Source organism: Esox lucius, chromosome 13 (assembly GCF_011004845.1).
Source record: "Esox lucius isolate fEsoLuc1 chromosome 13, fEsoLuc1.pri, whole genome shotgun sequence".
NCBI classification, from domain to species: Eukaryota; Metazoa; Chordata; class Actinopteri; order Esociformes; family Esocidae; genus Esox; species Esox lucius.
In genome coordinates, this window is record NC_047581.1 from 7,663,327 (window position 1) to 7,682,712 (window position 19,386).

Genomic DNA, 19,386 nt, shown 5'->3' on the forward strand with positions numbered 1-19,386 from the left:
TACCTACCGACTCATAGCAAATTAATAGATAAATACCATAAGCTACTGAATACACAATATTCACCGTTGTAAAAATATATGGGGACACAAAAATAGAGATTAACAGTCACACCTTGCTTCCTTCATGCACACACACACACACACACACACACAGGAACACACACCTTGTTTGCTCCTGGGGAATCTGATGGTGGGGTGCAAATAGACACATCCTCTTCTGGTAAGAGATCAGTCTTTGAGTCCTGGAATAAAACAAACACGAGGGATGGGCAAATACTTTCTGCTAATTACAAGAAAATAGGTAGAGCAGCTCCTGAAAATGATTAAAAACGCTGCTCGGTTGGCTCCCATAAAATGCAGAGGGATTAATTGTGATTATCTTTCGTTCATTTCCACACAATATTTACTGTTGGCCACTTCCCAGCACACAGCTTATTAGAGATCAAACAAAGAGTCATTCACTCACTTACACACACACACACACACACACACAACTCGCATAGCAGAGTTATGCATAGGATGCGTACAGTGGATATAAAAAGTCTACACACCCCTGTTAAAATGCCAGGTTCTAGTGATGTAAAAGAATGAGACAAAGATAAATCAGAACTTTTTCCACCTTTAATGTGACCTATAACGTGAACAATTCAATGGAAAAACAAACTGAAATCTTTGAGGAAAAAAAAAAATCACAATAACCTGGTGCACACCCTTAAACTAATACTTTGTTGAAGCACCTTTTGATATTATTTCACCACTTTACACATGGTATTTTTGGGTAGGAGTCTATTAGCATGGTACATCTTGACATGGCAATATTTGCCCAAACTTCTTTGCAAAAGCACTCCAAATCTGTCAGATTTCGAGGACATCTCCTGTGCACAGCCCTCTTCAGATCACCACACAGATATTCATTTGGATTCAGGTCTGGGCTCTGGCTGGGCCATTCCAAAACGTTAATCTTCTTCTGGTGAAGCCATGCTTTTGTGGATTTGGATGTGTGGTTTGGGTCATTGTCTTGCTGAAAGGTGAACTTCCTCTTTATCTTCAGCTTTCTAACGGACGCCTTTAGGTTTTGTACCAAAATTGCTTGGTATTTGGAACTGTTCATAATTCCCTCCACCCTGAATAAGGCCCCTGTTCCAGCTGAAGAAAAGCAGCCCCAAAGCATGATGCTGCCACCACCATGCTTCACTGTGGGTATGGTGTTCTTTGGGTGATGTGCAGTGTTGTTTTTGCGCCAAACATACCTTTTGGAATTATGGCCAAAAAGTTCAACCTTGGTTTCATCAGACCATAACACATTTTCTCACGTGCTTTTGGGGGACTTGATGTTTGTTTTTGCATGGATGTTTTTCTTTGTAAGAAAAGGCTTCCATCTTGCCACCCTACCCCATAGCCCATTCATATGAAGAATATGGGAGATTGTTGTTACATGTAGCACACAGCCAGAAATTCCTGCAGTTTCTTTAATGTTGCTGTAGGCCTTTTGGAAGCCTCCCTAGCCAGTTTTCTTCTCGTCTTTTCATCAATTTTGGAGGGACATCCAGTTCTTGGTAAAGTCTCTGGTGTGCCATATTTTCTCCACTTGATGATGACTGTCTTCACTGTGTTCCATGGTATATCTAATGGTTTGGAAATTATTTTGTATCTTTCTCCTGACTGATATCTTTCAACAATGAGATCCCTCTGATGCTTTGGAAGCTCTCTGCGGACCATGGCTTTTGCTCGGAGATGCAACTAAGAAAATGTCAGGAAGATCCAACTAGAACAGCTGAACTTTATTTGTGATTAATCAGAGTCACTTTAAATGATGGCAGGTGTGTAATGACTTCTATTTAACATGAGTTTGAATGTGATTGGTTAATTCTGGCCACATCCCCAGTTATAAGGGGGTGTGCTCACTTATGCAACCAGGTTATTGTAAGGTTTTTATTTTTCATTTTTACCCCTCGAAGATTTCAGTTTGTTTTTCAATTAAATTGTTCACATTATAGGTTACATTAAAGGCAGAAAAAGTTCTCACAAGATTTATCTTTGTCTCATTCATTTACATCACAAAAACCTGGCATTTTTAAATGGGTGTGTAGACTTATTATATCCACTGTACGTGTAAATGTTTAACCCTAAAACCAAAACCCAAAACATGCCATTACTCTACCAAACTCAATAAATCATAAAGCCACCTGGCAAACTCTAGCTGATGAGGGGTTTAAGAGAGGGGGTGTTGGCAGTTTGTTGATCCGTCATGGTGAGCCATGTCGCAGACCTCTCCCTCCTGGATCTGACTCTGGCTTGCCCTTGAGAGGCCTCTTATGCGCTTGCACGCAGAGACACACACACAGTCCCACCCTAGCTTTGCTGATGGATGATCTCATTTGCAGTAAATCTCTAACAGTTGAACTGGGACACTGTAGTGCTGTTGTTTGCGTTTCGTTTTCGTCCGCCTCACTGGATACACGACACGACGTAACCGCAATCTAACGATCCTGCTTTTCTAAACTATTTTCTCTACGCAGCTGCCCTTCAGGCAAACGCCACGAGCCACAGCCTTTTTGGTATTGTGATGTTTTATGATTTCCTCTGGCTCACTAGCTGCTGCAAAACAAGCTTCTCCATTGTGCCAGAAACCAACATTTTCTTTACACATGCGATCGTCCTTCAAGCATGGGCCCTAGTTATCTTTTATATTTGTCACAGTCTGAATGAAAAGTGCTAGTTATATCAAATTTTAGAACAGCAACTCTTTTATTTATTTTTTTATGATTTACAATTGTTGGTGTACTTGTATAACGTTTAATAGAGAACCTTGGTAACAATTGTTCACATGGCCGAGCCTTCTCTAACAGAAGAGATGCAACACAATGAACAAATAGATTATTATATCCCTGATGTCTCCTGTTTGTGCCTGCTGACACTGCTTGTCTAAGATGAATCCAAACACACAAAGAGACAGAGAGAGACAGAGATGAAAAGAGAAAGAAAGAGATAGTGGGAGGATAACGAGTGCCCGACATTCAATAACGGAAGCCTCCTCTTCCATTTGAATGCTGCCACTTTTAACATGGGTATCTCGCTTCTGCTACGCTAGGTCCCTCAGCAACCGAACACGCCCCCCCAATAACTATGATGAATGCTATGTCCACAGGAATAAACCAGCCATTTGACACTCTCTGATGAAGCATTCGGCGCCAATGCCCCATGTATCTGCTGTTGCTATTTAAAGCCTACCGATTGGCCACCATGGCCTCTGCTGCCAGCTTAAAGCAGCAGGTGTAATCGCCTAATTAAGGATGGCTGTCAGTCCTTCTGGTACAGTACGTCTTAAATCAGATGCATTTGGAACCAGGGAGACAGGGGGTTGAGAGAAACAATATGCCCTCCCTGTCTATGCATTATCTAAACAGGAAATGAAAGACTCACTCTACAGCCAGGAGGTCTGTGTAATACTAAAGGGGAAATATCTCCCAAGTGGTACGGCAGTGTGTTTTAGCCCAGGCTCGCTCCTTTGCAAAATAAATTTGGAGGAATCCTACAAGGACAGGGGTGGGGGAAGTAAACAGGCGAGTCTGCATCTCTCTGGACCCTCCTGCAGTGGGAGTTCAGAGAGTGTTTTGGGAATAATGCAATTTGAGGAGCGAGAGCTGTAGCTGGAGAACATTCGATTTGTGAAAGCAGACACACACTCAATGTCACTGATCTGTTCAGTGCAGAGGATCACTGTCCATTAAAAGTGAATTGAGAGACGTGGCTGGGCGATCGCTTGTATGTGTGTGTGTCTGTGTGTGTGTGAGACAGAGAGATAGGCTGATCTGCCTGGTCGGTCCAAGGGGACAGGACTGATAAATGGTGAGATAGATGATCTGCCATGTGAGTGTGCACGCACACACACACACACACAAAGACAAAAATACACCCACCACTCACATTCGGGCCAACCAAGTTCAAGGGAAGAAAAGGAGTGGTAAACGATGCTATTTGATATCACCTAGCTGTCAACATGGATGGAGATAGAGAGAGAGAGAATGAGAGAGGCGAGAGAGAGAAAGAGAGTGTCATGGGTTGTGAGTGTAAAATGGAGGGAACGATTAGATGCACCTGTAGCCTGTTAGAAACCAGGGAGGTAGTTTAAGAAGTGGCTTTGTCAGGATATAAAGCTGGTGTTGTGACTGAGGAGAGGAAAAGGCTCATTTGGTTTTCTGGCATACTGACAGGGAAACTATGGGTGGTTGCCAAAGTGTTAATATTTCGTAGCGTTGTTTCCAGGGGCGCAACATGTTGTATGTGTAGGTGTCACTATCTGGTTGCTGTGACTGTGTTGAAGGATTGATGGAGACGACAGAAGATTCAAAACTAAAGTGGATAAACACGACGGCAGAGCTGGTGTTTGGGAGGAACGGTGAAGGACCTGTGCCAGAGATAAAATGATTGAAATGGCGTGGTCTGGGGGCATTAGCTCCACCACATAAGGGATGTGGTTTTTGCTAGAACTTTCTTATTCTGCCATCACTAAAAGTCCATTTCAGTTGGCAGGATGCCTGTCGTTTTCCACCTCCCATCTAGTGCAGAGGAGGGAGCACTGACAATACCATCCAGACAGTGACATTTATTTTGTGGCGATTTGGTTCTCAGCTGCCAACGAGAACCTACTGTTTGTCTGGTTGCTCCCTGTGTTATCCCCTCATCTAAAGAGTGTCACTTTGGAAGGATGAGCAGGATAGAGTAAGGCCAAGTGTGGGACCCCATACTATGTATAATGCCATTAATTTGTCATTGTTCTCTGTATTGGAATTCGGTGCCGGGAATCAAATAATCTATGTGGTGGAGAATTCAGGGTTGCTCATATGGGGGCATCTTTTGACATTTGGCGTTGTCTGCAGAATCTTCCGTAGCACACATCTCCTATAGAGTTACCATATCTATTTCAGGTGTAGAAGATAGGGTATAGCAGGGAGAGAACCCAAGTTCATCAGGGATTATTACTATGGCAATGACCTGGTTTTTGTGCTTTGCATACGCGCTCTGAAGTAAGGCAGGAAATGAGGTGTTATTGCAGAAACCCTGGTAAAGGAAGTCAGGCAACAAACAAGTTAGTCAACTGCTCCTCCGCTGCCAGGAGAGGACCCGAAGGGACATGGAGGTTCCAACTTCTACTGGTAGATCACAACTACAGTGGCAGGCCGATTTGTTTGGAGCGTGGACGCCCTGGTCACATTCAATGATTTCTGCCCCAGCCAGAGGGAAGAACGGGCCCCTGTTAAACAGGAACCACTGTTTGTTGGTGGGGGAAGCAGGGACCAAAACCCCTGAGAAGTCTGCCATTCTAGGAGTGGGATATATATACCATGCATGTTAGAAATAGGGTTGCCGGTGACCATGTTCAGCCATAGTTTCTTTCAGAAATGGCATGGCCACCTGCCTATTCAAGACTCATCAGGACTCCACTGGCTCACATTGAAGGCAGCTAATGGCTTAAATATCCTCTATATTGGTTATGCTATTGTTGATTTTGTAGTAGGAGTTGAAGATCCCAGCAAAACGGTTGGTGATAGTAAAGTATGATTGTCTAGGAGTAGTCCAGGGGATTCTAGGGATGAATGTCATAGCCCAAGTTGTCATGGGCTAGAGTGGTTGGTGGGAGCCCCTCCATGGACTATTAAGCCTTAGTGAAGAAGCTGGTGCTGAGTGGTACATAGACAACACTACTATGAGAGTACAAGGATGAAGGATAGCTCCCAAGGAAACGGCAAGTAGCCACCATTACTCCACCCTCAGTGAGACCTGATCCTACATGCCCAGACAACAGGTGAGGAAAGAAGTGGATGTCAAGGAGGTCCAGTTGCAGCCAGGTGGGCCCCCCTCAAGATCAATTCCCACAGTAGAGGGTATTGAACTGGGCCAGCAGCAAAGATTGTTATCAACCCTTCCCGCCGAGCCTGTATGCCGAGTTCCGAGAGTAATAGGTTGATACGTTGGATTCCGGGGTAGTTAAGGACAGTTCGATTGTGCCCATAGTCCTGGTGAAAAAGAAAGATGGCACCTGGAGGTTTTACATGGATTACTGCATACTCAACTCCCGTGATACATAAAGATGTGTACAGTCTCCCCCGCACTGAGGATTCCCTCACCTACCCTAAAGAAACGTCCTGGTATTTGACCCAAAACCTTTCCAACGGTTATTGGCAAGTGGAAGTAAACCCTTCAAGACCCATCTGGAACACATTGGGTGCCTGCATAGGGTGGTGGTTTATCTGGGCCATGTGGTGAATAAAGAGGGAGTGTCCAAAGACCCTGAGAAGATAGCAGTATGACTGGCCCCAACCAGAAATGACTAAAGAATTACTAAGTATGTTTGTTCCTTGGGTTTGCAGACAACAACCCCCTGGTCTAGATCGACACTGCCAAACTCAAGGCAGTAGAGCAGTGCTTGGAGGCACAATTCTCTAACCAAAATGCTGATTTAATTGGCTCTGAAGGGAAGGTGTGCCTGAGTCACGGGAGGCACAATGGCGGTAAGCAGATTGTTGATACAGGATCCAACTGGGGTAGAGCCCAATATGAGGAACCGCACCTTTGATCTTTAACCGAGGGTGTCAATGGAAAGAAGATGCAGGGCAGAAATGCCTGGAAGAATGCCCTTCTCCCCCAGTGACCAGGGAGAGGAAGCAGAGGAATCAGATCCTGGTGCCTGGCAAGGCCAAAGGTTTGTGGGAGAGGTATCAAATCACTCTTAGACATCTGGGGCTGACCGTACAGAAGCAGCCTTGCAACCAGGGTTCTACTGACCAGGGTTCAGAGATAATGTGTGACAGTGGGTCTGGGAATGCCCTCAGTGTGTGCAGTGTAAGCCGGTACCAGAGATAAGAGCACACCTAGTGCCAATCACTACTGGCTACACCTTAGAGATCTTGGCTATTTATTATTCATCCCTAGGTCACCCTCAGGATACTTACCAATATCTACTTGTTATGACCGATCTATTCACCAGGAATGTCAGGTGTGTCCCAACTAAAGACCAGCATGTAAACTACTGTAAGAGCTATTTCAGCAGCTATGGTGCAACATTGGCGTTTATTTTTAAACAAGCATTGTAGGGCCAGGGAGTGACTTTTGAAGGTACACTTGTTGCACAGTTTTGTCAGCTGTATGGGTGTGCCAAGATTTGGATGACCCTCTACAGGCCACAGGGTAATGGTGCCTGTGAATGTTTTAGTAAGACATCTCCTTGGGTTGCTAGCTCAGGAAGACAAGATACATTGGCCAGAGGAAATACAGATGCTCCTCCAGGTGTATAATAACACAGAACATAGCAGCACTGGCTTGTCCTGTTCTTCGTAATGTGTTGCAAGCATGCTGTCACAATGTGGATTTGATTACAGGTGTCCATGCCCCAAAGTCACGGATGGACCTTGGAGGGAGTGTGAAGTACCATCATGACCAGCTGCTTAAGTCTACAGTCAAGTTGAGGGGAGAACCCGGTAGCAGCAGGAATGAGACAAGCAGTGGTATGACAAGGGGGCAAGGGAGCTCCCTTTAACCGGAGGGGTGAACAAATGCTTTTGCGGAACTTTAGGCTATGGGAATCGGATAAGCTGGCCCCGATAGCAACCACAACCATTTATCATTCGCAGCAGGGACTGCTGGTCCTTTGTATCTGACCGGGGGTGGGGGTGGTGAAAACCATCCAATGGAACAATGTGCGACCTTGCCCATACCCAGCTTTCTGGACGCTTCCAGAGTGAACCATTTCAATCCCCCAACGACCAGAGTTGTGTGCCAGGAATGAAGTAATCTGTGTGGTGTAGAAGTCATGGTTCCTCCTAAGGGGACATCTTTTGACAATAGCAAGATAGATACAGAGTAAAACTCAGTGCTATCTGGCCCTAGTAAAGAATCTGACCATGGTTACTGATCAAAACCTTAGAAAAACTGTACAGGGTCAGAGGACCCAGTCTTGTTATTGAAAAGGCAAGACGCAGAAAAGCATCCCCAAAGAATTATGTTTCCACCTCCATGCTTCACGGTTGGGATGGTGTTCTTGGGGTTGTACTCATCCTTCTTCTTCCTCCAAACACTGCGAGTGGAGTTTAGACCAAAAAGCTCTATTTTTGTCTCATCAGACCACATGACCTTCTCCCATTCCTCCTCTGGATCATCCAGATGGTCATTGGCAAACTTCAGACGGGCCTGGACATGCGCTGGCTTGAGCAGGGGGACCTTGCGTGCGCTGCAGGATTTTAATCCATGACGGCGTAGTGTATTACTAATGGTTTTCTTTGAGACTGTGGACCCAGCTCTATTCAGGTCATTGACCAGGTCCTGCCGTGTAGTTTTGAGCTGATCCCTCACCTTCCTCATGATCATTGATGCCCCACGAGGTAAGATCTTGCATGGAGCCTCAGACCGAGGGAGACTGACTGTCGTCTTGAACTTCTTCCATTTTCTAATAATTGTGCCAACAGTTGTTGCCTTCTCACCAAGCTGCTTGCATATTGTCCTGTAGCCAATCCCAACCTTGTGCAGGTCTACAATTTTATCCCTGATATCCTTACACAGCTCTCTGGTCTTGGCCATTGTGGAGAGGTTGGAGTCTGTTTGATTGAGTGTGTGGACAGGTGTCTTTTATACAGGTAACGAGTTCAAACAGGTGCAGTTAATACAGGTAATGAGTGGAGAACATGAGGGCTTCTTAAAGAAAAACTAACAGGTCTGCGAGAGCCGGAAATCTGCTGGTTGGTAGGTGATCAAATACTTATGTCATGCAATAAAATGCTAAATAATTATTCAAAAATAATACAATGTGATTTTCTTTATTTTTGTGTTAGATTCTGTCTCTCACATGATAAAAATTACAGACCTCTACATGCTTTGTAAGTAGGAAAACCTGCAAAATAGGTAGTGTATCAAATACTTGTTCTCGCCACTGTACAGGTGCTGGTCATAAAATTTAAATATCTTCAAAAAGTTGATTTATTTCAGTAATTCCATTCAAAATGTGAAACTTGTATAACGTATACATTCATTCCACACAGAATGATATATTTCAAGTGTTTATTTTAAAATTTTGATCATTATAACTGACAACTAATGAAAACCCCAAATTCAGTATCTCAAAAGATTTGAATATTGTGAAAAGGTTCAATATTGAAGACACCTGGTGCCACACTCTAATCAACTAATTAACCCAAAACACCTGCAAAGGCCTTTAAATGGTCTCTCAGTCTAGTTCTGTAGGCAACACAATCATGGGGAAGACTGCTGACTTGACAGCTGTCCAAAAGACGACCATTGACACCTTGCACAAAGAGGGCAAGACACAAAAGGTCATAGCTAAAGAGGCTGGCTGTTCACAGAGCTCTGTTTCCAAGCACATTAATAGAGAGACGAAGGGAAGGAAAGATGTGGTAGAAAAAAGTGTACAAGCAATAGGGATAACCGCACCCTGGAGAGAATTGTGAAACAAAATCCATTCAAAAATGTGGTGGAGATTCACAAAGAGTGGACTGCAGCTGGAGTCAGTGTTTCAAGAACCACCACGCACAGACGTATGCAAGACATGGGTTTCAGCTGTCGCATTCCTTGTGTAAAGCCACTCTTGAACAAGACACTGCCTGGGCTAAAGACAAAAAGGACTGGACTGCTGCTGAGTTATGTTTTCTGATGAAAGTACATTTTGCATTTCCTTTGGATATCAAGGTCCCAGATTCTGGAGGAAGAGAGGAAAGGCACAGAATCCACGTTGCTTGAAGTCCAGTGTAAAGTTTCCACAGTCAGTGATGGTTTGGGGTGCCATGTCATCTGCTGGTGTTGGTCCACTGTGTTTTCTGAGGTCCAAGGTCAACACAGCCGTCTACCAGGAGCACTTCATGCTTCCTGTTGCTCACCAACTTTAGGGAGATGCAGATTTCATTTTCCAACAGGACTTGGCACCTGCATACAGTGCCAAAGCTACCAGTACCTGGTTTAAGGACCATGGTATCCCTGTTCTTTATAGGCCAGCAAACTCGCCTGACCTTAACCCTATAGAAAATCTATGGAGTACTGTGAAGAGGAAGATGCGATACACCAGACCCAACAATGCAGAAGTGCTGAAGGCCACTATCAGAGCAACCTGAGCCCCAACTAAGTATTGAGTGCTGTACATGCTCATACTTTTCATGTTCATACTTTTCAGTTGGCCAACATTTCTAAAAATCCTTTTTCTGTATTGGTCTTAAGAAATATTCAAATTTTCTGAAATACTGAATTTGGGATTTTCATTAGTTGTCATTTAAAATCATTACAATTAAAAGAAATAAACATTTGAAATATATCAGTGTGTGTGTAATGAATGAATGTAATATACAAGTTTCACTTTTTGAATGGAATTACTGAAATAAATCAACTTTTTGATGATATTCTAATTTTATGACCAGCACCTGTATATGTGCATTCATTATGTACAGGTTATATTTACATATTCTGTATTTCCTTATTTTACAGAAAACCACACCCACACACAAACACATACTATTGCAAGCAACAAGCACTGTATTCACCTGCTGGAATTGGAGGTCAATAAATCTGTTGAATTAAAACCGAAGGTTGCAGCGACTCTCTTACCGGAGTACATAGCCAGCTCGGGTAGCGCCAGCGAAAAATGTACATGGATTTCACATAACCAGTGATATTAACTTACTAAGTAAAGGGAGTACATACCTAACCAGTGATATTAACTGACTAAGTAAAGGGAGTACATACCTAACCAGTGACATTAACTTTTTTCTTTTATTATTATTCCTTTTTATAGCATCTTGCATCCCACTACTGGTTTGACTTTGAAGCTAAGAAGAATCGGTGCTGGTTGGTCCCTGGATGGGAGACCACATGATGCTGGAATTGGAGTTGGAGGGGCAATGGAGCACTCTTCCCAAACGGCCTCATGGCAGTGGGAACATTGGGGTTTGATGGGCAATATGGAGCACTCTTCCCTTCATTCTGAAGACAAACGGCCTCATGGTAGTGGGAACATTGGGGTTAGATGGGCAATATGGAGCACTCTTCCCTAAATTCTGAAGACAAACGGCCTCATGGCAGTGGGAACATTGGGGTTGGAGGGGCAGTATGGAGCACTCTTCCCTTCATTCTGAAGACAAACGGCCTCATGGCAGTGGGAACATTGGGGTTGGAGGGGCAGTATGGAGCACTCTTCCCTTCATTCTGAAGGCAAACGGCCCCATGGCAACAGGAACATTGCACTGTGTAGGGTGCCATCTTTAAGATCCGGCAGTAAAGGGGTTTCCTGTTATGACTAAAGTTTGCATGGGCATTGTTTGTTAAAGTAAGGGTGTCAACCCCAGTTTCTAATTGTGCAATCTGGCCCTTATACCAAGATGGTTTGGCATTTCATTAACTTGCAATAAAATAGAAGCATTTTGCTCAATTATTTTTTTCTAAATGTATTTGTCTGACTATAGTCAATATGTTCATGTATCTGACCAAACAAATACTGACTTTCCTTAAGGGATGCGTTTTGCCCCAAGTTACCCTGTAGACTAGAGGAAAACGCTTGCTCGGTTTTGACGTAAAGTCTACTGAGGTGGCTAATGGTATATTATACTGGAGGATCTTGAGCTCAGAGTAGAAGCCGTCATTTCCTCTCTAAGCTTAGTAACTGAGGCAGCCTATCATGAAGTGTCACAGCAACTCAGAAGCTTACTTATTAAGTCTCCAGACACAGGCTTAATGTGGGGGGAAACAATTACCTCTTCCACAGGTTGTCCCAGTGACTCGAGTACGAGTCTCTTTGGTTCCAGGTAGAGTGGTTGTCCGACCTCCTCATACGGCCTCCAAGGGGCTGCTCTGTAACCCTGTCGGCTGAGCTGCCGCTGTCGTCTGTAATAATTATCCCAAAACACCTGCTCCCTGGTCGGGTGACAGGCAGCCCACACCGTGCTACTCCGGGCCAGGATCTTTTCTCCCGAAGGTTTAAGAATCGAAAGTGGTTTGATTATAACAAATTGACGCGGGTCCAAAGTTCCATCTTGATGAGTCGTCATTTTTATTACAGCATTTGCCAACTGTTACAAACAAAACAAAACGAAGTAAGTTTCGACAGCATGCAAGCTGTAGAACAAAGCATTGGGCACTATGAAACTATTTAATCGCCCTCCAAGTTTTTTTTTTTTTTTTTTACTGAAGTTGAACAACTATTTCTAAGAAAAATAAAGGGAAAATGGCAAAATGTCTATCTAGACGTTGTCGCAGGCGTCTACATTGATTGAAGCACAGCCACTTTTGTTGTAGGAACTGTCTCCCGTGGTTACCGAGGAACACAGCCCACACACAAGAAGAAAGGTGATACATTTTAGGGGAAGGACAAACTGGTCTGCCTCAAAGACACAATAACAATGGTATTCTTGCACGGTATTCCTGTCAATGTCTTTGTTTCTTCATTTATTTAAATCACCTATTCTGTCTGTAAGTAGAACCGATGCACATACTAGGCCTATCTCTACTGGAAATCCATAACTCTTGATTTTGATGACATTATCCACAACTTTCCTACGCACACGCTCAATCCTGTCGAGAGGTTATTTTGGTCATGAGTGCAGGGGGAATTGTCAACACAAATTACTGGGGACCTTCTTCCACAAAACTCCAATCACCTCGGTGAACAGCCTCTCGCCTGATGCTTCAAGTAAAAAGTGACGCTAGTACATCTCACTGAATGACAGAAACATCTGTTCAATTAGTTTTGTGCTCCAATGGACAGTGTGTCAGTATCTCAGGACACAGCGTCTCACAGATGACACACTGACAAAACTGTCACAGCTGATAAAAGATGGTAAAGCTAATAACCGCAGTGAAAACTGCAGAGACAAATAAAGAGGACCCCCCCACACACATACATACATACAAGTTAACACAAACGCACACAGTGAAACAGCAAAAACACACACACATTCCACCAAAACATTTCAGATGACACAGAAGATTTCCAATCCCAAAAGACCACAGGAGGCCATTTATTTTTCAAAACAAACTGCCGTGTGAACTGGCAACAACTGCATTTTAGACCCAGTCTTCAGACACATGTTGAATGCTGTTGAACTCTGTGGAAACACAATGATGTCCTCTAGGAAATGGATCCTTTCTTCTTCCCTACCTTGAAGTGATCATATGGCCTCTTCTATGGCCTTCTAACTCTGTCTCTCTCAAGAGCAGTGGATTGGATTTAAACCCATGCTATAGCAACACATAGGCGACAGAGATGACTCATTGATGAATGAAAATAAAGCTAGTGGCTAATACTTGTAATTTTGATCAGGTTGTGGTAGGACACAGGCACAGAATCAAAATGATGGAAATAATCCATATTTAATCAAAAAGGAAGCGACGCAGCAACGTAGGGTATCCAGTAGTAACAAAACCAAAATGAACCACACCAGGTGTGGCCACACAGAAAACATGAATAGGGTCCCCAATTGGAGGCAACAATCTACACCTGCCTCCAATTGGGGAGACCAAAAGGATCAGAGGTGGCTAGAGGCACCACCTTCCGTTCTGTCCTGACTATGGCCCCAGCCCAGTGCAGAGATGGCTAGGGGCATAGCCAGGACGTGACACAGGTAGATATTGTGACAGGTTGTAGAAAGCTCTTCTAGTCTCGCTGGCCAGCGACCAAAATCTTTAAACTCTATCATATACTATAGCTTTCAAGGATTTCTTCAGGGAAGGTAGAAAGGATGGATAGAAGGGAGCAAGGAATTATTTGAAAAGGGCCTGACTCATACACCCTTCACCACAGAGCATAGTGTCGCCAGGTACCATGGAGATAATAAAGATCACTGGGATATGACAAAATTGGCTAGGGCTGGGCCTGGAAGATACTCTATGTTGCCCACGCACACACACACTAACTGGGACGTGAGAAGATGGTCTGACGCTGTCACAACTTGGGCAGGACCACGCTCCTCCACCTCGTCTGGAGTCATGCAGCAGCTATTTGCCATTTCTCCCTCACAGTTATAAATAACATCTAATTAGTTCTATTTTTTTCTGCATTCAAATGGCAGCCTATTCTCTGTGGCACCCTACTTTTGACCAAGGTCTTTGGACAAGCACCCAAAATTAGTATGCCATAAAGGGAACAGTGTGCCAATTAGGACACACTCCATGAATGCCAACTTTCCCCTGGCCTCATCTACAAAGGGGTAGCAGCTCGTCTCTGAGGCGCACCCATCACCTCCTCACATTCTCCTCTTATAGGATAGCCATTAGTGCTTAATAAGTGCTAAAACAGAGAGGGAGGGTATATAAAGAACCCCAGAGACTTCTCCGTCTTTGCTGCACAGTGCTTCTTTTCACCTGCAAGCCTGTCTCTCCTTTAGTATTAATTACTAACACTATTCCACCTGGGACTCCACCCTGGTCAAAACCTTTTTCATTTCCTGTGGGGCGAACTGTCACTGGACTTGAAAAGAAACTAAAGACTGTAATCAAAAGGGACCATACTCCGTTTCGATTTTGACCCTTTTTCATTTGTCTTTCTGCAACTCCTGTGACATTTTTCTGAGCCATGACTGAGCAGACCAAAGAGTTCAACGGAGCCCCATCAGCGCCTGGGGCGCCATTCCGTCCCCACTACTCCCGGGACACATTCTGGTCCCCACTCCGGAACTGGGGGCAGAACCCCAGCCCCAGTCGCCTGCTCCCCAACCAGGAATTCGGCATGCCACCTTTCCTGGAGGTCAGGGACCTCCGTGAAATTTGCTGGATTGATAAAATCTACAGACACCTGGCAGCCAGCTCCTGGCCTGGGTACATCCCCTCTCTCCCCATTCTGATGCCCTCCGACGTGGCTTCTGCCTCCTCCGTGCAGCAGTCGGGCCCCAGACTGAGCAGGGCTGAGTCCGCAGGGCTGCAGGGTGTGTCGGAGGTCAGGATGGACGGCTACAAATGGAGGATCAGCCTGGACGTCAGTCACTTCTCCCCCACAGAGATCACTCTCAGAACCCTGGGAGGATTCCTGGAAATCAAAGGTAGGTCTATTGATCCGTGTACTGCATTGATTTAGCGAAGATGCACTAGACTCGTTAAAACCAGTGAAGATAATGAAACTGAAATGTTGCTTTGTTGTAAAAAAAATTGAGAAGTTCAAATCTAATTTCATATCCCCTAAGGCTATGCTGTCTGTAATAACCATTTAAACCAACTGAATGATCCATTTGTGTCATAGTTTGAACCGAAGCCGATACGCTTTAATGTTGTAAAGATGTATAAAGAAGCATCTCTCTAAACAATCAAGTCAGAAATAGCTTGGCTTTTAGTCTGGATGCCCGCAGGAAAGAGTTTGAGTAAGTTAGTCCGATAACAAGTGTTCAGGGAAATTAAAAGAGCAGAGCTTGGATGGTACACAGCAATACCTTTTTTAATGTGATGCTGCCTCTCAAGTGAGCCCTAAATGCAACACTTTCCCCTAACACACTAACCCTATGGACCTTGGTCAAAATCAGTGCACTGAGAAGACACTAGTGTGCTGTGTGGATTGCAACCGGTGTTGATGTATAGCTCCACTGTGGTGATTCATGTTGCTGAAATAATTGATATCTTATCCTCAGGGAAACACGAAGAGCGGCCAGACGAGCAAGGCTTTATTACCAGATGCTTCACCAGGAAATACACGTACGTTTCCATAAGAAAAGCTATTGATAATCAACAAAGGGACTCGTTTGGACAGATTTGTTTATGCTTCACCGCTTGATAATGTAAATATTAGCTGGAAAAAATCTTTAAAATGTTTTACTGAAGAGATGGAAGAGATTTTGGAAGAGTTATCCAAATTTTAGAGCAGGTCTCTTCAATCGTGTTACTGTTAATCACATGCATGATACATATTTAGAAAGGATTGTATTTGTTCGTATACATTTGGAGTATTATGTATTGGAATATTGGTTGCATTGTGTATTATAACATAATTGTGTATCCCAGGCTCCCAATAGGTATTGATCTTCAGACCATCCGCTCTTCTCTTTATGGAGATGGCATCCTGACTGTAGAGGCTTCACTTCCTGATCCCAGCATCCCCGCTAATGTCAACATTTCAATTCAGGTGAACTATTAACTGCAGTTGAGAACCAGACCATTCACCAGTATTATTAAGTACTTATTGCCTGTTTTTGTCCAGTCCTGGCCTTGGAGACCTGAAAGAATGTATGTCACAGAATGAGAAGTGTCATTGGAAGTATTGCCTAATTTATTGTAATCACAGAACTGCATCAGTGTATGTCCATGTGTGTTTTATCGCTACCTGTCAAGTACGATACAAGAACAAACACAAACAGACAGATCAAGCCTAATTTAGACTTGAGATATGTAGACTTTACATGGACGACACATTATGAATTGAAAAAAAAGTATATAGTGAAGGAAAAAAGTATTTGATCCCCTGCTGATTTTGTGTTTGCCCACTGACAAAGAAATGATCAGTCCATACTTTTAATGGTAGGTTTATTAGAACAGTGAGAGACAGAATAACCACAAAAAAATCCAGAAAAACGCGTGTCAAACATTTTATGAATTGATTTGCATTTTAATGAGTGAAATAGGTATTTGACCCCACTGCTAAACATGACTTAGTACTTGGTGGCAAAACCCTTGTTGGCAATCACAGAGGTCAGACGTTTCTTGTAGTTGGCCACCAGGTTTTTTGACAAGATCCTCCTGTGTAGTTCTGGGCTGATTCCTAGCCGTTTTCATGATCATTGCAACTCAATGAGGTGAGATCTTGCATGGAGCCCCAGACCGAAGGAGATTGACAGTTTTTTTGTGTTTCTTCCATTTGCGAATAATCGCACCAACTGTTGTCACCTTCTCACCAAGAATGGAGATGGTCCTTGGCGATGGTCTTATAGCCCATTCCAGCCTTGTGTAGGTCTACAATCTTGTCCCTGACATCCTTGGACAGCTCTTTGGTCTTGGCCATGGTGGAGAGAGTGGATGGGTGTCTTTTATACAGATAACAAGCTGAGATTAGGAGCACTCCCTTTAAGAATTTGCTCCTAATATCAGTTTGTTACCTGTATGAAAGACACCTGGGAGCCAGAAATTTTTCTGATTGAGAGGGGATCAAATATTTATTTCACTCATTAAAATGCAAATCAATTTATAACATTTCTGACATGAGTTTTTCTGGATTTCTTTTTTGTTATTCTGTCTCTCACTGTTCAAATATACCTACCATTAAATTATAGACAAATAATTTATTTTTCAGTGGGCAAATCAGCAGGGGATAAAATCATTTTTTCTATCACTGTATATATCGCTTTGAAAATGAAATTTACTTTCACATGTCAATGTAAGGCCCATAATCATTAATCATGAGCCCTATTACTATTTATTTGTGGTACAGCTTGTCATCCTACAAAACAACAATTAGATGAATGTTCTTGACTGATATTTTATTCTTTGTAGGTTGAGAAGGAGACCTTTAAACTAGAGGGTGAGGAGGGCGGTGCCATGGCAGAAGAGACCACTGAAACAGAAGATACCACCGAAGAAGACAGTGAGACATTTGACCCCCAGCCATCTGCTCCTGCCGCTGCTGTGGCCCCTGTGCCCCTGGAGGCCCCGGACCTCCCCTCCACGGAACCTGGCATGCAACCCCCCGAAGAGGCACCCGAGCCCACCAACGAGGTCCCACGCAGAGTCCCTGGAGAAGAGGCTCACCCAGAGTCTCATCCTGACACCTCTGCAGCCATATCGTATAGTCAAGAGAAGTTGCAAGAAGAAATGGACAAGAGGACTCCTACAGAACAGGATGGGGGGACAGAGAGCCATCCCTCCTTGTCCGGTGACGACGCCAGGGAAGTAGAAGGTCTTCCCAGTCCCACGGAGACCTTTGAGCACCTGGAGACCTCCGAAAGCACTGACACAGTACCGTCTGACCAGGGGGAACACGAAGAGCAGGCCCATGACCTCAGCAGAGAGCTCCAGCACATTGGGGGAACAGGGGAGGTAGAGGATCTCCCCCTGCTCCCCCAGGAGGCCCAACCAGGGATAAGTGCACCAGAAGGCGGGGCCCAAACCAAAGAGCTGGAGGTCCCTGAGCAAACTGACGTGGAACAACAGGAACACGTCAAGTAAACAAGTGAAAGAGTCATGGAGAACATGTTATCATCCCATCAGGCATTCCCTACAAATCAACACCCATCGCATTGCGCCTACATTCTGCAGACATCCATCTTATGATGACTAGCCTGGTTTTAGGGGTCTCGATGTGTTCTGCCCACTGCCGATAATGACCAAAGGGAGTTGGCAAGACAGCACAAACCTATCCTACTTCCTCATCAGCTAGCAGCGAAAGCTTTCATAACTTCATTCTCACAGACTTTTTGCAAGTGAACAGCCAGATACTTACACTGTAATCATGCAACGTTTGGAGCTCCAATAAACCAATAGCAAATTAAAATGAAAAACTGTCAGTGTCACATTAATTTACATTTTAGTCATGTAGTGTGTAATCATTTATGGTGCGACATACAATCAATATTCTATTTATTTTTGGTATTCTTTCTGTGATCGTATTGACAAGCTGACCTCAAAATGACTTTTTCATGATGATTATCATGATATGGCCAACTGAACTATCAAAGATCCTAGAGATTTAGTAGATATTCATTACATGAGGCAACTCAGGACTCCAAGAACCAAGGTCACAGCCATTAACTGCTCATAGCTACAATTGCCAAAAGCCTGAAATCACAACTCAGGGCTTTTACATGCAGTAAATATAATAGTAGTAACCATATGTGAGAATTATTCATGTGAAATATACAGCTCCGGAAAAAATTAAGGGACCACTGCACCTTTTTCTTTCCTTTCCAACAAAGTTGAAAAGGAAGGTTTTGAGTGAGGAACAGAAGCGTTCAATTTGCAGTGGTCTCTTAATTTTAACATTTCTGTTCCTCACTCAAACCCTTGAAAGAAAAAAGTGCAGTGGTCTCTTAATTTTTTCCGGAGCTGTATGTGAATTCAAAAACCAGATGCCCATTCTCTGCACATTCTCCCAATTTGAATTTGAATGCTTCCAAGCACCTTAATCCCAAAACAACACAATTTCGTATGACACCGCAGGCCACACAATCCTCCAATGCTTTACCCTGATTAGGTAAATAATGACTAATCTAGCATTGCCCCCTAGTTGCCCTCACGATGTGGGGTTATTGGCAACACCACACTCTTCTGTATTAATCCTAAACATGCGACCAAAATGGCAAGCCCATTCCCTTCAGTGTGCCCTGCTTTTAATCAAAGTCCTATGGACCAAAAGTAGTGCACTATAAAGAAAATAGGCCAAGGTTTGGGATGTGTCCTAAGCTGTTACCCAATTACTGTCGTTCGGCA

The 19,386-nt window shown here is 43.8% G+C and overlaps 2 protein-coding genes across 5 annotated transcripts in view; one reads left to right on the top strand and one right to left on the bottom strand.

Moving 5' to 3' along the window:
- LOC105014064 (coiled-coil domain-containing protein 60) overlaps positions 1-13,410 on the bottom strand; it is a 48,325-nt gene extending 34,915 nt beyond the window's left edge. For all 4 annotated transcript variants that reach the window (XM_020052208.3, XM_020052209.3, XM_020052210.3 and 1 more), the window contains exons 1-2: positions 11,745-13,410; positions 165-242 (exon numbers count right to left, since the gene is read on the bottom strand). In XM_020052208.3, coding sequence (XP_019907767.3) covers positions 165-242; positions 11,745-12,038 — 372 coding nt within the window. In that variant the 5' untranslated portion in view covers positions 12,039-13,410. The remainder of the gene's footprint in view (positions 1-164; positions 243-11,744) is intronic.
- A 903-nt stretch (positions 13,411-14,313) lies between these two features.
- si:dkey-1k23.3 (heat shock protein 67B1) lies at positions 14,314-18,458 on the top strand. Its single transcript, XM_010876047.4, has 4 exons — positions 14,314-15,023; positions 15,603-15,666; positions 15,973-16,093; positions 17,455-18,458. The coding sequence occupies exons 1-4, from the start codon at positions 14,561-14,563 to the stop codon at positions 18,124-18,126; spliced, it is 1,320 nt and encodes a 439-aa protein (XP_010874349.1). The 5' UTR covers positions 14,314-14,560; the 3' UTR covers positions 18,127-18,458.
- The last annotated feature ends 928 nt before the right edge of the window (positions 18,459-19,386 follow it).